A 14,048-nucleotide genomic window follows, 5' to 3' on the forward strand; every position below is an offset into this window, starting at 1 on the left:
GTAACAAGGGCACTCTGTAGGAATGGGAACCGCCCAAGGACAGGGTGCTGCTGACTGCGCTTCAATCAGACGCGCTTGCCCCATCAGCGCCGGGGAGGGGAGCGGAGCCGCTGTGCCGGACGTCCCCTGCCGAGCACGCACTGCTCCGGAGCCCGGCCCTGGCCGGGAAGGGAGGAGGCTGGGGCACGGGATTTCCTCCTGCGTCAGTGTTTAGGGTACAGGGTGGAACCTTCCAGTGGCTCCCAGCTAACAGTGGGGCTGTGCTTCAGGAGAAACTGGATTACTCTGAGGATGGAGTCTTTCACCCAAGTCCAGAGCGGCACTTCCTCATGGGCATGCGGGTGACCTCAGGACAGGGCCACACACAGGCTCCGGGAGGCTGGACAATGAACGGCCTGAGGTTGGGTGTCCCCTCGTATACCATCCATGTGGGCTGGGACTCCTCCCTGGTCACCGTGGTGAGGACGAAGACTTTGTGCCGCATGAACGTAGGGAAAGTGAGCCAAAGACTCTGAAGGGAGGACTTTATAGGGAGTTTCTGGGTTTGACCACTGGTAGACAATTGCCCTTTACCCCTAAGAAAATCACCCCAGGGGAACAACTTTTCCTTAGCGTGCGGGACTCCGTGTGCAAGCTGTAGCTGGCCCGGGCCCAGGGCCAGCCCCGTCTGCTAAGTGGGGTGCTCCCTCCGTGGGGGGCCGTCACCCCCGTGTTTAGGTTTGGGTCTGTGAGGATCTTTGTTTTTCAGTGGAGGATCTTCTGGGGGGCCGCTCAGGGTGCGGCTGTTTCCTCTCGGCTCCAAGGTCCCCTCTCTCTCGTCCGTGCTGCGCACTGGGTCACCCCTAAAGGAACACCTGACCGTGAGCTCCGGCCCGCGGCCCCCCCGGTTCACTGCGCCTAGCACTGGATCCACTCGGGCCGAGACTGGTGGAACGGGGGCCTTTCTGGAAGGCACCGGGAGCCACGTCATCAAAAGCAGAACTGGGAGGTGTCCCAAAGGACTCTGACTTCATTCCTGAGGGCTGGTAGTTGCCCAGAGAGCATCAGTTCAGGCTGCGAGCTCCCGCTGCCCTGGAGCATCTGAGCTAAGCCTGGGGCCTGGGGGGCGGGGCAGCGGGGGTGGCAGGGTGCACGCCCTGTCACCAACCACCAACCACAGCGGCAGACCTGCCCGCCGCCCCTTGGCCCCGGCCCCTGGCCCCTGGGCTCCAGCAGTGCCGACTACAGCCTGCTCTCTGCCCCCCGCAGCGCGTGCCACTGAAAGCCTGTCGTGATAGCGACCTGCCTGGCGCTGTGCGTTCTTTTCTCTCTCCGTCAGGGATTTTAGCAAACACCGTGGCAGCAGAGACAGCAATGCTCTGCCAGAGACCATCCCCAGTCCCTTTTCCCACGGAAGGGGATTCGAGCCGTGGGGCCTAAGTGCCCAGGAGCCGGGCTGCATGCTGGAGCTCTCGGTGGTGGTAGGCACAGGCAGCCACTGGGCATCGACTGCTAGGAAACATGGGTCGCGTCCCTCTGAGCCACCTCCGTCATCTACGAGTCACTGTTCGGAGCCTCCGTCCCCGTTACAAACCTCCCTGACGCCGTATTTTACAAACCGAGGCCCTGCCGAGGCTGCAGAGGGGACCGCGGGGAGAGGAGGCCCGCGGCTGACTTTGTTGGCTGCACGGCGCTCTGAGATGGAGCCCTCTGCCCGCCCAGCGTGGAAGGACCTGCCTCACCTGTCCTGGGTCTCCTCGCTCAAGCTGTCATCGTACACGTTCTGCAGATGCTCTGACTCTGCGTCCGCAGGCACCTGGAACCTGCATGGGAGGAAGCAGACCCCGGGAATCTGGGAGGCCGCAGAGCCACATGCCGTGTGTGTGAAGCTCACGCTTCGCACAAGAACCAAACAAGCACACCCTCAAGAGCCCGCCTTGGGCTTCGGTCTGCAGACATTCTTCACAGAGGGCAGGGCGGCGCTGGTGGGCAGGAAGCCACACCGAGGCTGACAGTGGGTGGGGACGAGGTGGTTGGGAAGGCCTCTCGGTTGACATCCAAGCAGAGACCTGAGTGACAGGGATCCAGGGGACAGCCTGAAACAGGAACATTCCAGGCAGAGGCTGGGAAGTGGGAACCAGTCCACCTTCTTTGGGGATGGAAAGGCCATCAGGGACTGGCATGCGGTGAGGGGCTGGCAGTGTCAGAAGCGGGCAGGGAGGGTCCTGCAAGGGCTGCCAGGCCTGGTGACAGGCCGTGCTGGCTGTGGGACACACTGGAGGGCAGGGGCGTGTGTGACAATGGTGGCTTGGGTTGGGCGCAGCAGTGGGGACAGAGCTAGTGGATTGGGACAGTCGCGTGAACAGGACTTGGGGGTGGGTGGACCGGAAGAAAGGAATCCAGGACTTTCCCAGGCTTTCCCGGGAGCTCCCGGGAGAGGTGAACCGGGAGGAGCATGACGCAGGAGGAAGTCAAGTTCTGCTGGCCTTTGTGGGCGTGACACGCCCGTGAGACATCCAAGCAGAGCACCACCCCGGGAGGGGCAGGTGGGGGTGAGGGCCAGAGGCGGGCAACCGTGGGCCTGTAAGCGGCGACCCAGAGCAGCCCGCCTGTTCCGTGTTTTTGCCGATGTCCAGCCCCTGGTCACGCACGTGCCCTGGTTAAACCCTCGCGACTGGGCCCGCTGACTTCCGGAAGGGGTTGCTCCTCCCAGGGAGCGGCTGGGGCAACCCTCCCTCGCGCACTCGCTCCCAAGTGCCTGGGCCCCCCCCCCCCCCCCCCGGCCCGCAGTCTCACCTGGGCTCCAGCCTCTCCTTCACCTTGGCGATGGAGCGCACGTAGGGGGTGATGTGCTTGGTGATGGCGGTCAGGCAGGCGTTCTCCTGCCTCAGCTGGACCAGGTCACGGAGCTGGGCTGTGGGGCCAAGGCCAGAGAGCTGGGTCTCGTGGGCTTTAGAGCCTTACTCTCCAGCCTCACACCATCGAAACAGGCCGACTCTCGCCATCACTCCCTCTTCAGTTAAAGAGCGAGGGAAGACGTGTGAGGGCCCTCTACTCACAGGACCCTGACCTCAGACGCATGGCTTTCGGGCCAGCGAGTGGCTGGGAGGCTGAGGTGGGGCTAAGGGGAAGGGCGTGGGGGTTTCCGGATCTGGTTAGTGGGTCACTGCCTTCCTGTCCCTACTGGCATGTGGGTTAGATCCAAGACGGGGCGCGCCCAGCAGCACCCCTGGGACCTTCATAAATCTCCTGCTCGTTGGCCACCCGCTGGTAGGATTCCTCCCACATCTGAAAGAGAAAGTACGGGGCAAGAGTTGGCCTTTCCCTTCGTAGGATCTCTGTCCTCCCGCTACTCAGGGCTGTGAGGCACCCCCAGCCCGTCCCTGCAAACGCCCAGGTCCCAGAGCCGCCACACCAGGCCTCCCGCGACACTGGCCAGCGCCCTCTTCCTCCCGCTGCCTGTCCTAGGGCAGCCCACGTGCCTGCTGGTGGGGGGTGGGGGCTGCAGGGAGGCGGGTCCCCCGTGGGTAGGGGTGGCTACCTCCTGGAAGACGCCTCTCATGGCCTCCACGGACGTGAGCTGCGAGGCAATCTGTGCGTCCACCTGCAGGGCCTTGTGCAGGATGTCGCCCATGATCTCGGCCTTGATGAGCGAGTGGTGCTTGGTGAGGTCCCGGTGCAGCTCCTGCACCTGGTCCTTCAGGCTCTGCAGCTCGGCCTGCAGGTGCTGCGGGAGCGGCCTGTGAGGGCCCTGGTCCCCAGTGGTCCCCACAGGGGCCTCAAGGGAGGGGCCGGGACTAGACTCGGCCACTGCGCCCTGGTGGAGGGGGGCCCTCACCCCGTAGGAGTCCTCGTAGTGGCGACAGTGCTCCAGGAAGGGCGTGTCCTCCCCCTCTGCCAGCAGCACCTTGGTGCTGATGGGCCGGTGCAGCGTGGGCTTCTGGACCGGCGACCCCAACATCTTCCCCACCGGGGAAGGGCAGCTCGGTGCCCCCAGCCCCTTGGGGCCTGAGCCCCCTGCCACCCTGGGGAGAGAGCCAGCGTGGATGCAGCGGAGGGGTGGGGGTGGCAGGGCCTCTCCCGCCCCCAGCCTCCCAGGGCCTGCGGCAAGCCAGCCCCCAACGCCAGCGGCATCCAAGCGGGGTTTTCTAAAACCCGCAGGTGATGTCGACGTGTGGAAAGAGAGTCCCCAGAGAGGCTGTCAAGGCCGGTGCAGAGCAGACTCTAGGATCCCTCCCAGCATGGGGCCCGGACACTTGCACTTCTCCTGACTCCTTGCAGGTCTGGGGCTTTCTAGGTGCCGGTGGGGAAGCCAGGCCCCACCCTGAGCTGCCCCTTCCATTCAGTGCTTCCTCAGCACCCCAGCCTGGGAGCCCGGCTGCAGCGCGGTGGAGAGGGTCCGCGTCCTCCCGCTCCTCCCAGTCCGCCCTCGCCTGGCCGGGCTCCCCTGCGGATCTGGGTGCCCCAGGCGGCTGCTGCCCCGGCAGCACACCCCTCTCCCGCTTGGCATTGTAGACGCGGGGTTCATAGAGCTGGGGAGGGCAGAGCCCCTCCTGTCCCGGCCTCTCTGGCACCCCGCCCTGAGGGGAACCTCGGTGCTCACGAGTTGGTGCCGCCCCCGGCACCCGCTGGCCACCGAGGCCCGGGGGGCAGCAGCAGCGGTTCCAGGCAGCGTGAGAACTCCGCACGGTGGTCGCTGACGATCTGGGCAGAGAGGGCAGGTCTGAGCCTCAGGACCAGGCTGGTCCCTGCTCACCCTGCGCCACCCTCCCTCCTCACCTTGCTGCTCTGTTCTGGCCGCAGGGGGTGCGGCTGCGTGGCGATGCCCTGCAGCCTCTCGATCAGCTCCTGCGGGGCCCGGGGCAAGGCTGGGGTGATGGGGAGGCGGAGGCCCCGAGCACAGCTGTGTCGGGCACTTCACCTGGTGTCTGTTGGGGGCCTTAACGCTTCCCTGGGACTGGCTGGGAACCCTGACACCACTCCGCCCCAAAATCCACAGGGAAGTTTGGACTCCAGTAGGCACGGGGAGGAGAGGCTAATATTCCTCCCAGCCTTTGCTGTTCTTTTAAAAGAGACACAGCTGGGCCCTGAAGGGTTTGTCGATGACGGTGTGGAGGAGGGGAAGGTGAGCCCAGAGGCCCCTGGTCCAGCCCCGGGTGACAGGCTGCCAGGCCCAGAGGTGGCAGTCTCAGGCGAGGGGGGGTGCCTGCTGGGGAGGGGGAGGCCGCACAGGAGCTGGGGGACTCACGTAGCCCAGGTCCAGGAACTGGGCCTTGTTGGCCAGGCTGAGGAAGGAGGAGCAGATGACCAGGTGAACCTGCGGGAGGGACGCGGCTCGGTGCCTGGCCTGCGGGGGCCTCCGGGCAGCAGAGCCTGCCCCATGCACCCCGGCTCCCCTTACCTGCAGGGTGGGCAGCAGGGTGGCCAAGTGGGAGAGCTGCTCCTTGAAGGCCTTGTCCTTCTCCTCATACTGGCTGGGGGAGGGGCAGGCAGCCTCATCTCCGAGGGAGGGCTGCCCACCTCCCCAGTGGCCCCGGGGATGGGGGTGTCCACCCTCTGTGCACCCTCCCTGTGCCCCGCCCCACCCTGCCCTCCTCCCCGGGTGGACACCCGGATGCATTGCTTCCCATTGTAGGGGGGCCTGCCCAGTCCCCACCTGCGGGCCAGGCACAGGGAGGCTGAGGGGCAGGGGCACAGAGACCCCCACACACTCACCTCTGCACAGCCTGCAGCAGCAGCGCCTTCCTCTCGGCCAGCCTGTCCTGGGAGGCACAGGCTGCTGCTGGGGCCCAACTCCCAGCACCCCCGCTCCCCGGGGCCTAGCGCCGCCTGGCGCCCATGCTCTCCAGCCTGCGGTAAGGCTGCCTGAGCCAGAGGACTCCCTCCTGCACCCCACTCCTGAGAGCCCAGCGCCCTCACCTTAAATGCCACCTCCTGGGGGAGGTCTTCCCTGGCCACCCCCCTCCCAGCACCGGCTGGGGCAGCCCCGCTTCCTTGTGGGAACTCTCCGGACACCAGCGATGAACTCCTGGAACGCAGTGCGGTCAGTGCCCGCCGCCTTGCCCCACTGGGAGCTCCCCGAGGGCCGGGAGTGCTGGGGGGCGGGGGGCGTGCCCTACGCCGTGGGCGCGGTCCTGGCTGATGGGGACGCTCAGCCTGTGGCTGTCCGGTCCGGCCCACCCCTCACCTGCATGCTGCCGAACAGGGCGTGGATGGCGGCCTCCTCCTCCGCGGCGCTGCGCCGCACCTCCTCCACCATGGCCCGCAGCAGCGCGATGGCTTCCCGCGTGGCGGTCTGCAGGGCCTTCACGGCCTGGGGACCAGGCGGCTTCAGCCTCGCGGGCGGCCGCGCGCCTCCCCAGCCCGCCGGGCGGCGCAGGGCGCCCCGCACTCACCAGCACTGCCTGCTCCAGCCGCTCGCAGCCCTGCACGTAGGCCGACTCGAGGTCCACGCAGTGGGCTCGGCTCTCCCTGCGGGGACCCCGCGGGTGAGCCCGGCTCAGCGCTGCGCCCCACCCCACCCCGGGTCCCCTGGCCTCCAGCCCCCTCGACCCACCCCTGCATGTCCCGGAAGCAGCGGATGCACAGCAGCGACTTCTTGTCGGCGGAGAACATGATGTAGGGCTCGCTGTGCAGCGCTGCGGGGGGGACGGCAGTGAGCGCCGGGGCAGCGACCGCCCCGCCCCGTCCGCCCAGGACACGCCGCGCTCACTGCACTTCTGGAGCACGTCGCGGCTGCGCTGGCCCAGGGCCACGATGTCGTGGCGCGCGAACATGCGTGCCCGGTGCGTCTCTTCGCGGCAGCGCGCGCACAGCGGCTGCCCGCACGTGTTGCAGAAGTACGTGGTCTCCGAGTCCTGCGGGCCCAGCGCAGGCTCAGCCGGCCCGGCGGCCGGGCGCCTGAGCCCGCCCCCGCCCCCGCGGGGCCGGACGCCGGCCATCGGCCATCTCCACGCGCCACCGAGCATGCCAGTGCCGGGCAGGGCAGGAGTGCGGCTCAGTGCTGCCCTTGCGTGTGATGCCGACTCGCTAACGGGCCCGGTTTACCGATGAGAACTCCGGGGCTCGGGGAGCAGGTAAGAGGGTCTGTCTGGAGCGGGTGCCCTGAATGGGTTGGAGAGGCCCTACAGGGGGCTGGGGGAGGGCAGGAACTGCATTTGCAAAACATTTAATCTTCAACAAAAATGTGTGTGTGTGTGTGTGTGTGTGTGTGTGTGTGTGTGTGTGTGTAGACCTCTCAAGCCCCCCCATGTTATCCCCAACAGCAGCCAAATGGCAGTGCGCACCCTGGCCAAGCAGAGGCCAAATTGGGTGGGAGGGGGAGGGAGTAAAGGCAACGGGTTCCCTTGCACCTGCCAGACCAGGGCTGTGTCAGGACACAGGCCTCGGCTGTGGCACTGCGGGAACCGTGGCTGTAGAAGCACAAGCTCTTCCTTTGACCTCAAGGCCATTTCCTCCCCTGCTCTCCTTCCCGCCAGCTCGTGGCCTCACACTTACCCTGCACCCTGAGCTCCTGCAGGGCCATCCTCCCGGAACTGGGGATACCTGTCCAGCCTGCAAGGACCTGAGTCCACGTGCCCCTCACAGCCTGCCCGAAGGCTGCCCTCAGCTCTTGGTTTTGTGTTGTTTTGTTTTTTCCTGGGCTCAGGAGCAGGCTCACCCCTCACTGTCCCTGCTTCCCTCAGGGCTGCAGGTGGCTGCCCACAGCCACCCAGGTGGCAGCCGGCCTTCGGGGCTGGTCCAGCCCTGTGCCTGGCCCTCGCTTCCTGTGCCACTTCTTAGCCTGACTCTGCATTGGGGACCAGTAAGAGCTCCCCAGACTGAATGGCCTTAACCTCTGCCAGTGTTTGGCCATTAGCGCAGGCCACTTGTCCTGGACTTTAGTCCTCCCACCTGCAAAAGGGGTCCCCCTCTGGGATCCAGGGTGACTTAAGGAGGTGCTGCAGGAACCCCCTGTGGATCGTCCTCTGAGGACACGCTGGGTACACTCTGCCAGCGCCAAGACCCTGGGACCTGGCGCTCCGGCCCCCTACCGCCAGGCGCCCCTGCCTGCTTGCTGCACTCCAGGTCACAGTTGGCACAGCGCACCACCTCCAGGCCGTCCCCCGAGCTGTCCACGAGGAACTGGAGCAGCCGGTCCACCGGAGGGAGCCCGCCGGGGCCCTTCACCGCCGTCTGGTGTCTGCGGAGAAGTTGCCGCCAGGATCCAGATGCCCCTTCCCTGTGGCTCCCCACCCTCCCCAACCCCACCTTCTAGTCTGGGACTAAAAATAGGGCGGGAGGTGGGGTACCCAGCAGGTTGGCATCTGCTATAAATAGCTCAGCCACTGCTCACTCTGACCCAGCGCAGGGCAAGTCCTGGGACGGCAGGGGGGGCCCACCTGGGGCGACAAGGCAGGAGCCGGTCCTCAGGCCCCTTCGGTCTCTTTGGGGAAGTTTGCTACAGCCACACCTGGGTAACTCAGCCAGCATTGCCTGCTTAGGTTGACCGAAGAGTTCCGGGACCCCTGAGTGAGTTACTGGGAGTGTCCTGACCCAGTGTTGAGATCTGGGTTCTCCGGTGGCAGCAGTGAAAGCTCCCACGTGAAAGGTGCTTTAGCCCTGCTCTTGACCCCTGACCTTCTGTGGGAGGCCCAGGCCTCATTTAGTCTGACCCACAAAGCTGGCTGGAGTCGGTGCGCCCACCCGCAAGGGGCAGTGCGGGCCTGGCTTGGCCCAGCCGGGCCGGGCTGGGCCGGGGAGGCTTCCCCCCGCCCGCCCCGCCCCTGCCCCCGTTTTCGATGGGAGTCAGTGCCTCGCGCTCCCCGCACCTCGGCCTTCCCGGGCAGGCCCAGCCCACCTCCCTGGGGAGGGCCCGCCGGCCCGCTGGAGGCACTCACTGGCACAGCGGGCAGGCGAGGCGGCCGTCGATGGCGCGGCCGCGCAGGCAGCCGGCGCAGAAGTGATGGAAGCAGTCGAGAAGGCACGGGCGCTCGTACTGCGCCTGGCACAGTGGGCACACGAGCGGGTGGCTGCCCGCGGCGTCCAGGGCGCCTGGGCCCTCCAGGGGCGCGAAGATAGCTCCCGACATCGGTGGGGTCCTGGAGCACCGGGCGCGGGGCAAACGGGCAGAGGGGCAGGTGGAGGGCCGGTCCGGCGCCCGCGCCCCAGCCTCTCCCGCACTCCTGCGGGGGCCCTGGAAGGTCAGGCCGCTGCAGCCGCGATGCCTCCTACCCAGCGGCCTCCCCGCCTGCCACCGCTCCTACCACCCTCACTCCCACCCCAGGAATTTCCCCTCCCGGTGTCCTCTGAGTGGCCGGCAGGCGACACCCCTTCCGCGCTGGGCCGCACTGTTGCTTGGCCGTGGTGCCCCTGTCCATCTGGCTCAGGCTCTGCCCGCGGGGTCTGGCCTCAGCCACTCCATCCGCAGCCCGGGAGGAGGGGAGGTGGGGATGCTGCCGCTGCAAAGGATGGCGCGGTGCGAGGGTCTGAGGCTCCGAGGGGGCGGACCCCGCTTGGCTTGCTCAGGAAGACCGAGTAGCCAAAGGAACTCAGCGGCCTTGAGCGGAGACCCAAGTGGCCCCATTTCCTTCATGGCCAACTGGGGGCGGCAGAGTGGCAGCCGCCCCTTGACAGACGTACCAGTACTGGCGAGAGGGCCAGAGAGGGCTTAGGATCCCTGGCTTCACTCTGGCCGGTTGTGGGTTGTTGACATCCCAGAGCCACGGAGGTTGGGCAAAACTCGCCGGTCTCCTAGGGATGGAGGAGACTTCCGTGAAGTGCCACGTGCGCACTAGTCTCCCAGATAACTAGGCCCCATGCCCGGCATTGGTGAGCTCCCAAGACGGGCTGCCCCTCTGCCTTTCCTGGCCTGGCACGCGCTTGTTCTTCCCAGGATGAATCTCCCCAGGGCGCCCCCCATCCCTAGGCGGTTGTCTGCCTTCTTGCACGCTGAACTCTGGGAAAACAGCCCCCACCTTTCCATCCTTGCCCTTTGGGAAATCAAAGAGCCAAGCCCAGAGCCTGACCCACAGAAGGTGCTCAGTAAAGTCTTACTAATCAGAAAAAACTGGGAGGTAAAAATTCGATCTGGGTTTTGAAGGATGTGTAGGAGTTTGCTGGGGGGAGAAGGAAGAGAATTCTAGGCAGAAACCGCTTGTGTCCTTTTAGGGGTCCTCCCCAGCCCTGGTTCCATTTGTGCTCCACGTCGTGATAACAGTGACAATGGCTGATGTTTATGGGCCAAAGTACTAGTCAAAGCTCTTTTACTCCTTAACCCTGACACCCACCTTGGGAGGTAGCAAATGTTACCCTAGTAAGTGGCAGAGCTGCCATACAAAACGGGGGGGGGGCGCTTTATGAATGGATGATGCCTTAGCTTCCCTCTGGAGGGGCGGTAGAAGGCGGGTGTTTGTTCCTGATACTCAGGCCTGTGTAATCCATCCATTCCTGTCCTCATTTATTTGGACATTATTTATTGAGCATCTGTCATGGGCCACACACGTAGAAGGGAACACACCAGCCAAGGTTAACCAAGTACAAAATAAACAAGTACAGTAATGGCAGACGGTGTTCTACGGTCCAAAGAAAATCACTGGGAGGCTGTGATGGCCAGTGGCTGGGGGGTGGGCTGAGGGCCCCCTAGACACCCGCGGGCAGAGAGGGGCCCGAGACCCCGCAGGGGAGAAGTCAGACACAAGACAGCCCACGAAGAGGTCAAAGCAGAGGGAGCAGCAAGCACAACGTCCCAGGAGCAGGAATAAATTTACAGGAAAGAAAAGTGGACCCACGTGGGTGGAGGTGAAGGGACTTGGGGTCGGAGTGGGGCCGAGGCTGAGGGTGGGAGGTGCGGGGAGGGTGGTCTTGGGCCAGTGGGGGCGAGGGCAGACCCCTGACACTCCAGACAAGCGATGTCAGGCAGGCTGGTGACCGTGTGAGTCAGGGGTCCTGGGAGGGGTCAAGGCTGCAGACACAGACCTGGCGAGTCTTGCTTGGAGGCACAGGCCTGGGTCCTGCCAAAGGTCAAGTGTAGACTGAAATGAGAGGAGCTCCGTGCCCGGCGCGTCCCCCGCCCCGGGTCGGGAAGGAGGGGGCAGCAGCAAGGAGGAGGGAGGGGCCTGTGGTGCCAGATTCTAAGAGGATCAGGAAGAGGGGCACTGAGCCCTGAGCCGCCGGGCAGCCGGCAGATGTCACCAGGGACCTTGACCGAGCTGTCCAGGTGGCTGTGGGCCAAAAGCCCGACCAGAGTGGGAGCCCTGGAAAATGAGGAGAGGCTGCAGAGAGCACCCCGAGGAAGAAAGTAGTGAAGACGCTGTCTTTGCTTGGGCCGCCACAGCAAAATTGCCAGACAGGGCGACTTCAACCAGACACTTACGTGTCACAGTCTGGAGTCTGGGCGGTCCGAGATCAATGAGGCACCAGCCGGCAGGCCTGGCTCGCAGTGTGGAGCCTCTTCCTGGTGTGCAGCTGGCGGGCAGGCTTCTAGCTCCATCCTCATGTGGGAGACAATCCAGCGTCGCTTTATTTTAGAAGGGCACTAATCCCACCAGGGGACCCACCCTTATAACCTCATTGAAGCCTAATCTCACCCCAAAGGCCCACCTAAAACCCTTACACCAGGAAGTAGGGCTTCAGCCTAGGAACCGCGCAGTCTGCAGCCGAGAGGCCAAGGGAAGAGGTGTTATCCTTGAAAGGAAGTGGTGAGTGTTGAGGGATTGCTTTTCCTTTTTGCAGGAGGGAGATGGTAAAGAATGGTCCAGAAGAAAAGATACACTGATGGTTTCACGGGAGCGGGGAGGGCTGTGGGAGTGACGGTGTCCAGGGGGCCACAATGGTGCCGATAAACGTCTCAGATGGGACAAGGACCCTTCTTCCGCAGTAACAGGCGTGAGTCGCTGGGCGGTTAGACAGGAGGCAGGACTGTCTGAATGCTCTTTGGATTGCTCCAGTGTTTTGCAAGAGTGAGCCATGGAAGTGGTCAGCTGAGAGGCGGGTGTGGGGAGGGGTGCTTGGCACTGTGACCAGAGTATAAAATAGTCGCTTGGGAGAGGATTTTAGGATCGGTAGGCACTCCCCCTCCCCCCCAAGGGCTTGCTCAGGGTTAGGAGTGGTATCTGGAGAAAGCACACTCAGTTGTAAAGGGTTGTTAGTTAGGAACGAAGTAAACTAGGTCACCAAAGGGGGAAAGTGAGAACAGCAACACTGTGGGAAGCAGTTGCCCCTCCTAGGGGGTTATTATTAAAATGCCGAAGCTCCAAGGAGGGGCTGCTCTGCTGGGGTCTCGGAGGAACAGTGTTGGAGTGACTGCAACCTGGAGTCAATGAGTGATTCTGGAATGTTCCAACTGCCACTGCTCAGATGGAGCAAGAGTGGGCGACTGCGGGCAAAACAGGACAAGCAGGAAGCGAACAGGGAGTCTCTTCTTTCTCCTCCAGCCTGGTCCCCCTCTTGCCCGCTGTTGAAAGAACTTGGCCAGGAGCAGCTGGCGAAGGAGAAATGTGGTTTGCAGTTGGGAAGAGGAGGGTGGGCTTGGAGCGTGGTCAACTGGCACAGCAGGCCTGAGTTTTGGCTTAGGCCAGTCAGTGCCGTGTTTCCCCCACCACTGTAAGTCAGGGCTGGGCTTTGGCTAGGCGAGTACCTTGCAGCCAGGTAAAGGAGGTTGGGGGGTGTTTGCAACTGAGTAGTTACAATGCAGGGCCCATGAATGTAATTGGTAAGGACAGGAGGGTGAGGGTGATGGAAAGCATTTCAGTTTTTAAACAAAAATTTTAACTTCCACAGCAGAACGGTCTTTTTTATATTTATTTTATTTATTTAATTTTAAGGGGAAGGGAGAGAGAGAGAGAAACATCAGTGTGTGATTGCTTCTTGCGCGCTCCCTACTGGGGACCTGGCCTGCAACCCCAGGCATGTGCCCTGACTGGGAATCAAACCATTGACCCTTTGGTTTGCAGGCTCACATGCAATCCACAGAGCCATACCAGAAAGGGCAAAAAGGTCTTTTTAAAAGAAAAGGGCTATTATGCCATTGCTAGCAAAAACAAAAAACAAAAAACTGGTCTTGGGGCATGGAGTTCAAACCACCAGCAGTGGAGGTTTGCAGGCATTTTTATACATCAAGCAGGGGGGAGGAGGACGTAATTTGTTTTGAAAGGAATTACATTCGCTATAGACAAAGGGGAAGGGGAAAGGAGACCAGTCCTGGAGTCTGCAATGAAGTGTCCGCTGCTGTGGATTAGCTGTGGGCAACAGGTGGGAAAGTTCATGTATACATAAGTGGAGGTTCCTAAGTAAATTTTGATCTTCACAAAAGCCGCCACCGGGAAGTGAGTCCTAAATTCTAACAGATAAAAGGGAATGTGAGCAGTCGGTCGTCAGAGTTGGTCCACAGCTGTTAACAGGGCAACTGTTCCCTTTCTCTCCCTCTCCAGCTGCTGCGATTTTAACTTAGAACGTCTCCATTTTTTTAGGCCTGGGGAAGACCCTTGCTACTCAGCTTGCGGTCCATGAACCACCACTAGCGGCAGCATCTCCCGGGAGCTTGCGAGAAACGCACGACCAAGCAGAGACCCACTGACTAGGACTCTTCCTTTTAACCGGTCCCGGGAGATTCCTGTCCACACGCCAGTTTGAGAAGCGCTGGCAGAGTGAGAACAGGGGGTGGTACGCGGGTGGGCGGCTTGCTTTTGAGATTGTGAAGGGCTCAACCTGGAGCGTACCTGACTGCGGCAGGAAGGAGGGGCCAGCGCTCGGAGACGCAGCCCCGGGGCACTAGCTTCCAAGTTGGGAGTCAGGTCGCGGGAAGCCAAGTGCCCTCGGGCACTGGGACCCCAAGGGCCGGAAGGGCCTGGTCTCTCTTCCCTCAGTTAATGGGTTCGACTCCCATCCTATTAGCTAGTAATTTATGGTCTAATGAATTTCTTTTTCTTCCCAAGACTTTCAAACGTAGAGCGAACCCCTGTACTTTTCTTTGGGCTCGTCCGCCTGGCTCCCCCACTCCGATCCTTCGCTACGAGACCGGCCTCCTGGACCCCGTCTTCGCTCTATTACCTCCAGGCCAGAGACCGGAAGGGTTTTGCGAGCAGGGAAAA

General features: G+C 63.0%; 1 protein-coding gene and 1 long non-coding RNA gene across 3 annotated transcripts; one reads left to right on the forward strand and one right to left on the reverse strand.

Annotated features, from left to right (window-relative positions):
• Positions 1-519: 519 nt before the first annotated feature.
• RNF207 (ring finger protein 207) lies at positions 520-9,216 on the reverse strand. The gene is made up of 17 exons (XM_054583849.1): positions 8,859-9,216; positions 8,029-8,161; positions 6,692-6,836; positions 6,536-6,617; positions 6,375-6,450; positions 6,167-6,292; positions 5,695-5,741; positions 5,381-5,453; positions 5,228-5,296; positions 4,759-4,827; positions 4,583-4,683; positions 3,818-4,004; positions 3,521-3,706; positions 3,216-3,267; positions 2,776-2,893; positions 1,722-1,802; positions 520-842 (listed from the first exon to the last, which is right to left on the reverse strand). Exons 1-17 carry the CDS (start codon positions 9,047-9,049, stop codon positions 671-673), a joined length of 1,908 nt encoding a protein of 635 aa, XP_054439824.1. The 5' UTR covers positions 9,050-9,216; the 3' UTR covers positions 520-670.
• On the forward strand, positions 8,289-14,014 carry LOC129078894 (uncharacterized). Of its 2 annotated transcripts, none has more exons than XR_008530003.1 (3): positions 8,289-8,569; positions 13,428-13,604; positions 13,893-14,014. It is a non-coding gene; the product is annotated as an uncharacterized LOC129078894 (long non-coding RNA). The 2 variants fall into 2 exon arrangements; XR_008530002.1 differs by having other exon boundaries at positions 8,289-8,490.
• The last annotated feature ends 34 nt before the right edge of the window (positions 14,015-14,048 follow it).

Source organism: Pteronotus mesoamericanus, unplaced genomic scaffold, assembly GCF_021234165.1.
Source record: "Pteronotus mesoamericanus isolate MK-2021 breed Mesoamerican mustached bat unplaced genomic scaffold, CSHL_Meso_final contig_1193, whole genome shotgun sequence".
In the NCBI taxonomy this organism is placed as follows: Eukaryota; Metazoa; Chordata; class Mammalia; order Chiroptera; family Mormoopidae; genus Pteronotus; species Pteronotus mesoamericanus.

Excerpts from the sequence above, each read along its gene's own strand:
- RNF207 (XM_054583849.1), bottom strand. The coding sequence starts at position 9,049 with ATGTCGGGAGCTATCTTCGCGCCCCTGGAGGGCCCAGGCGCCCTGGAC. Across the intron at positions 2,894-3,215 it reads CGAGCAGGAGATTTATGAAG|CCCAGCTCCGTGACCTGGTC; the intron begins GTCCCAGGGGTG and ends TTGGCCCCACAG. Across the intron at positions 843-1,721 it reads AGCGAGGAGACCCAGGACAG|GGGTGACCCAGTGCGCAGCA; the intron begins GTGAGGCAGGTC and ends GTGTTCCTTTAG.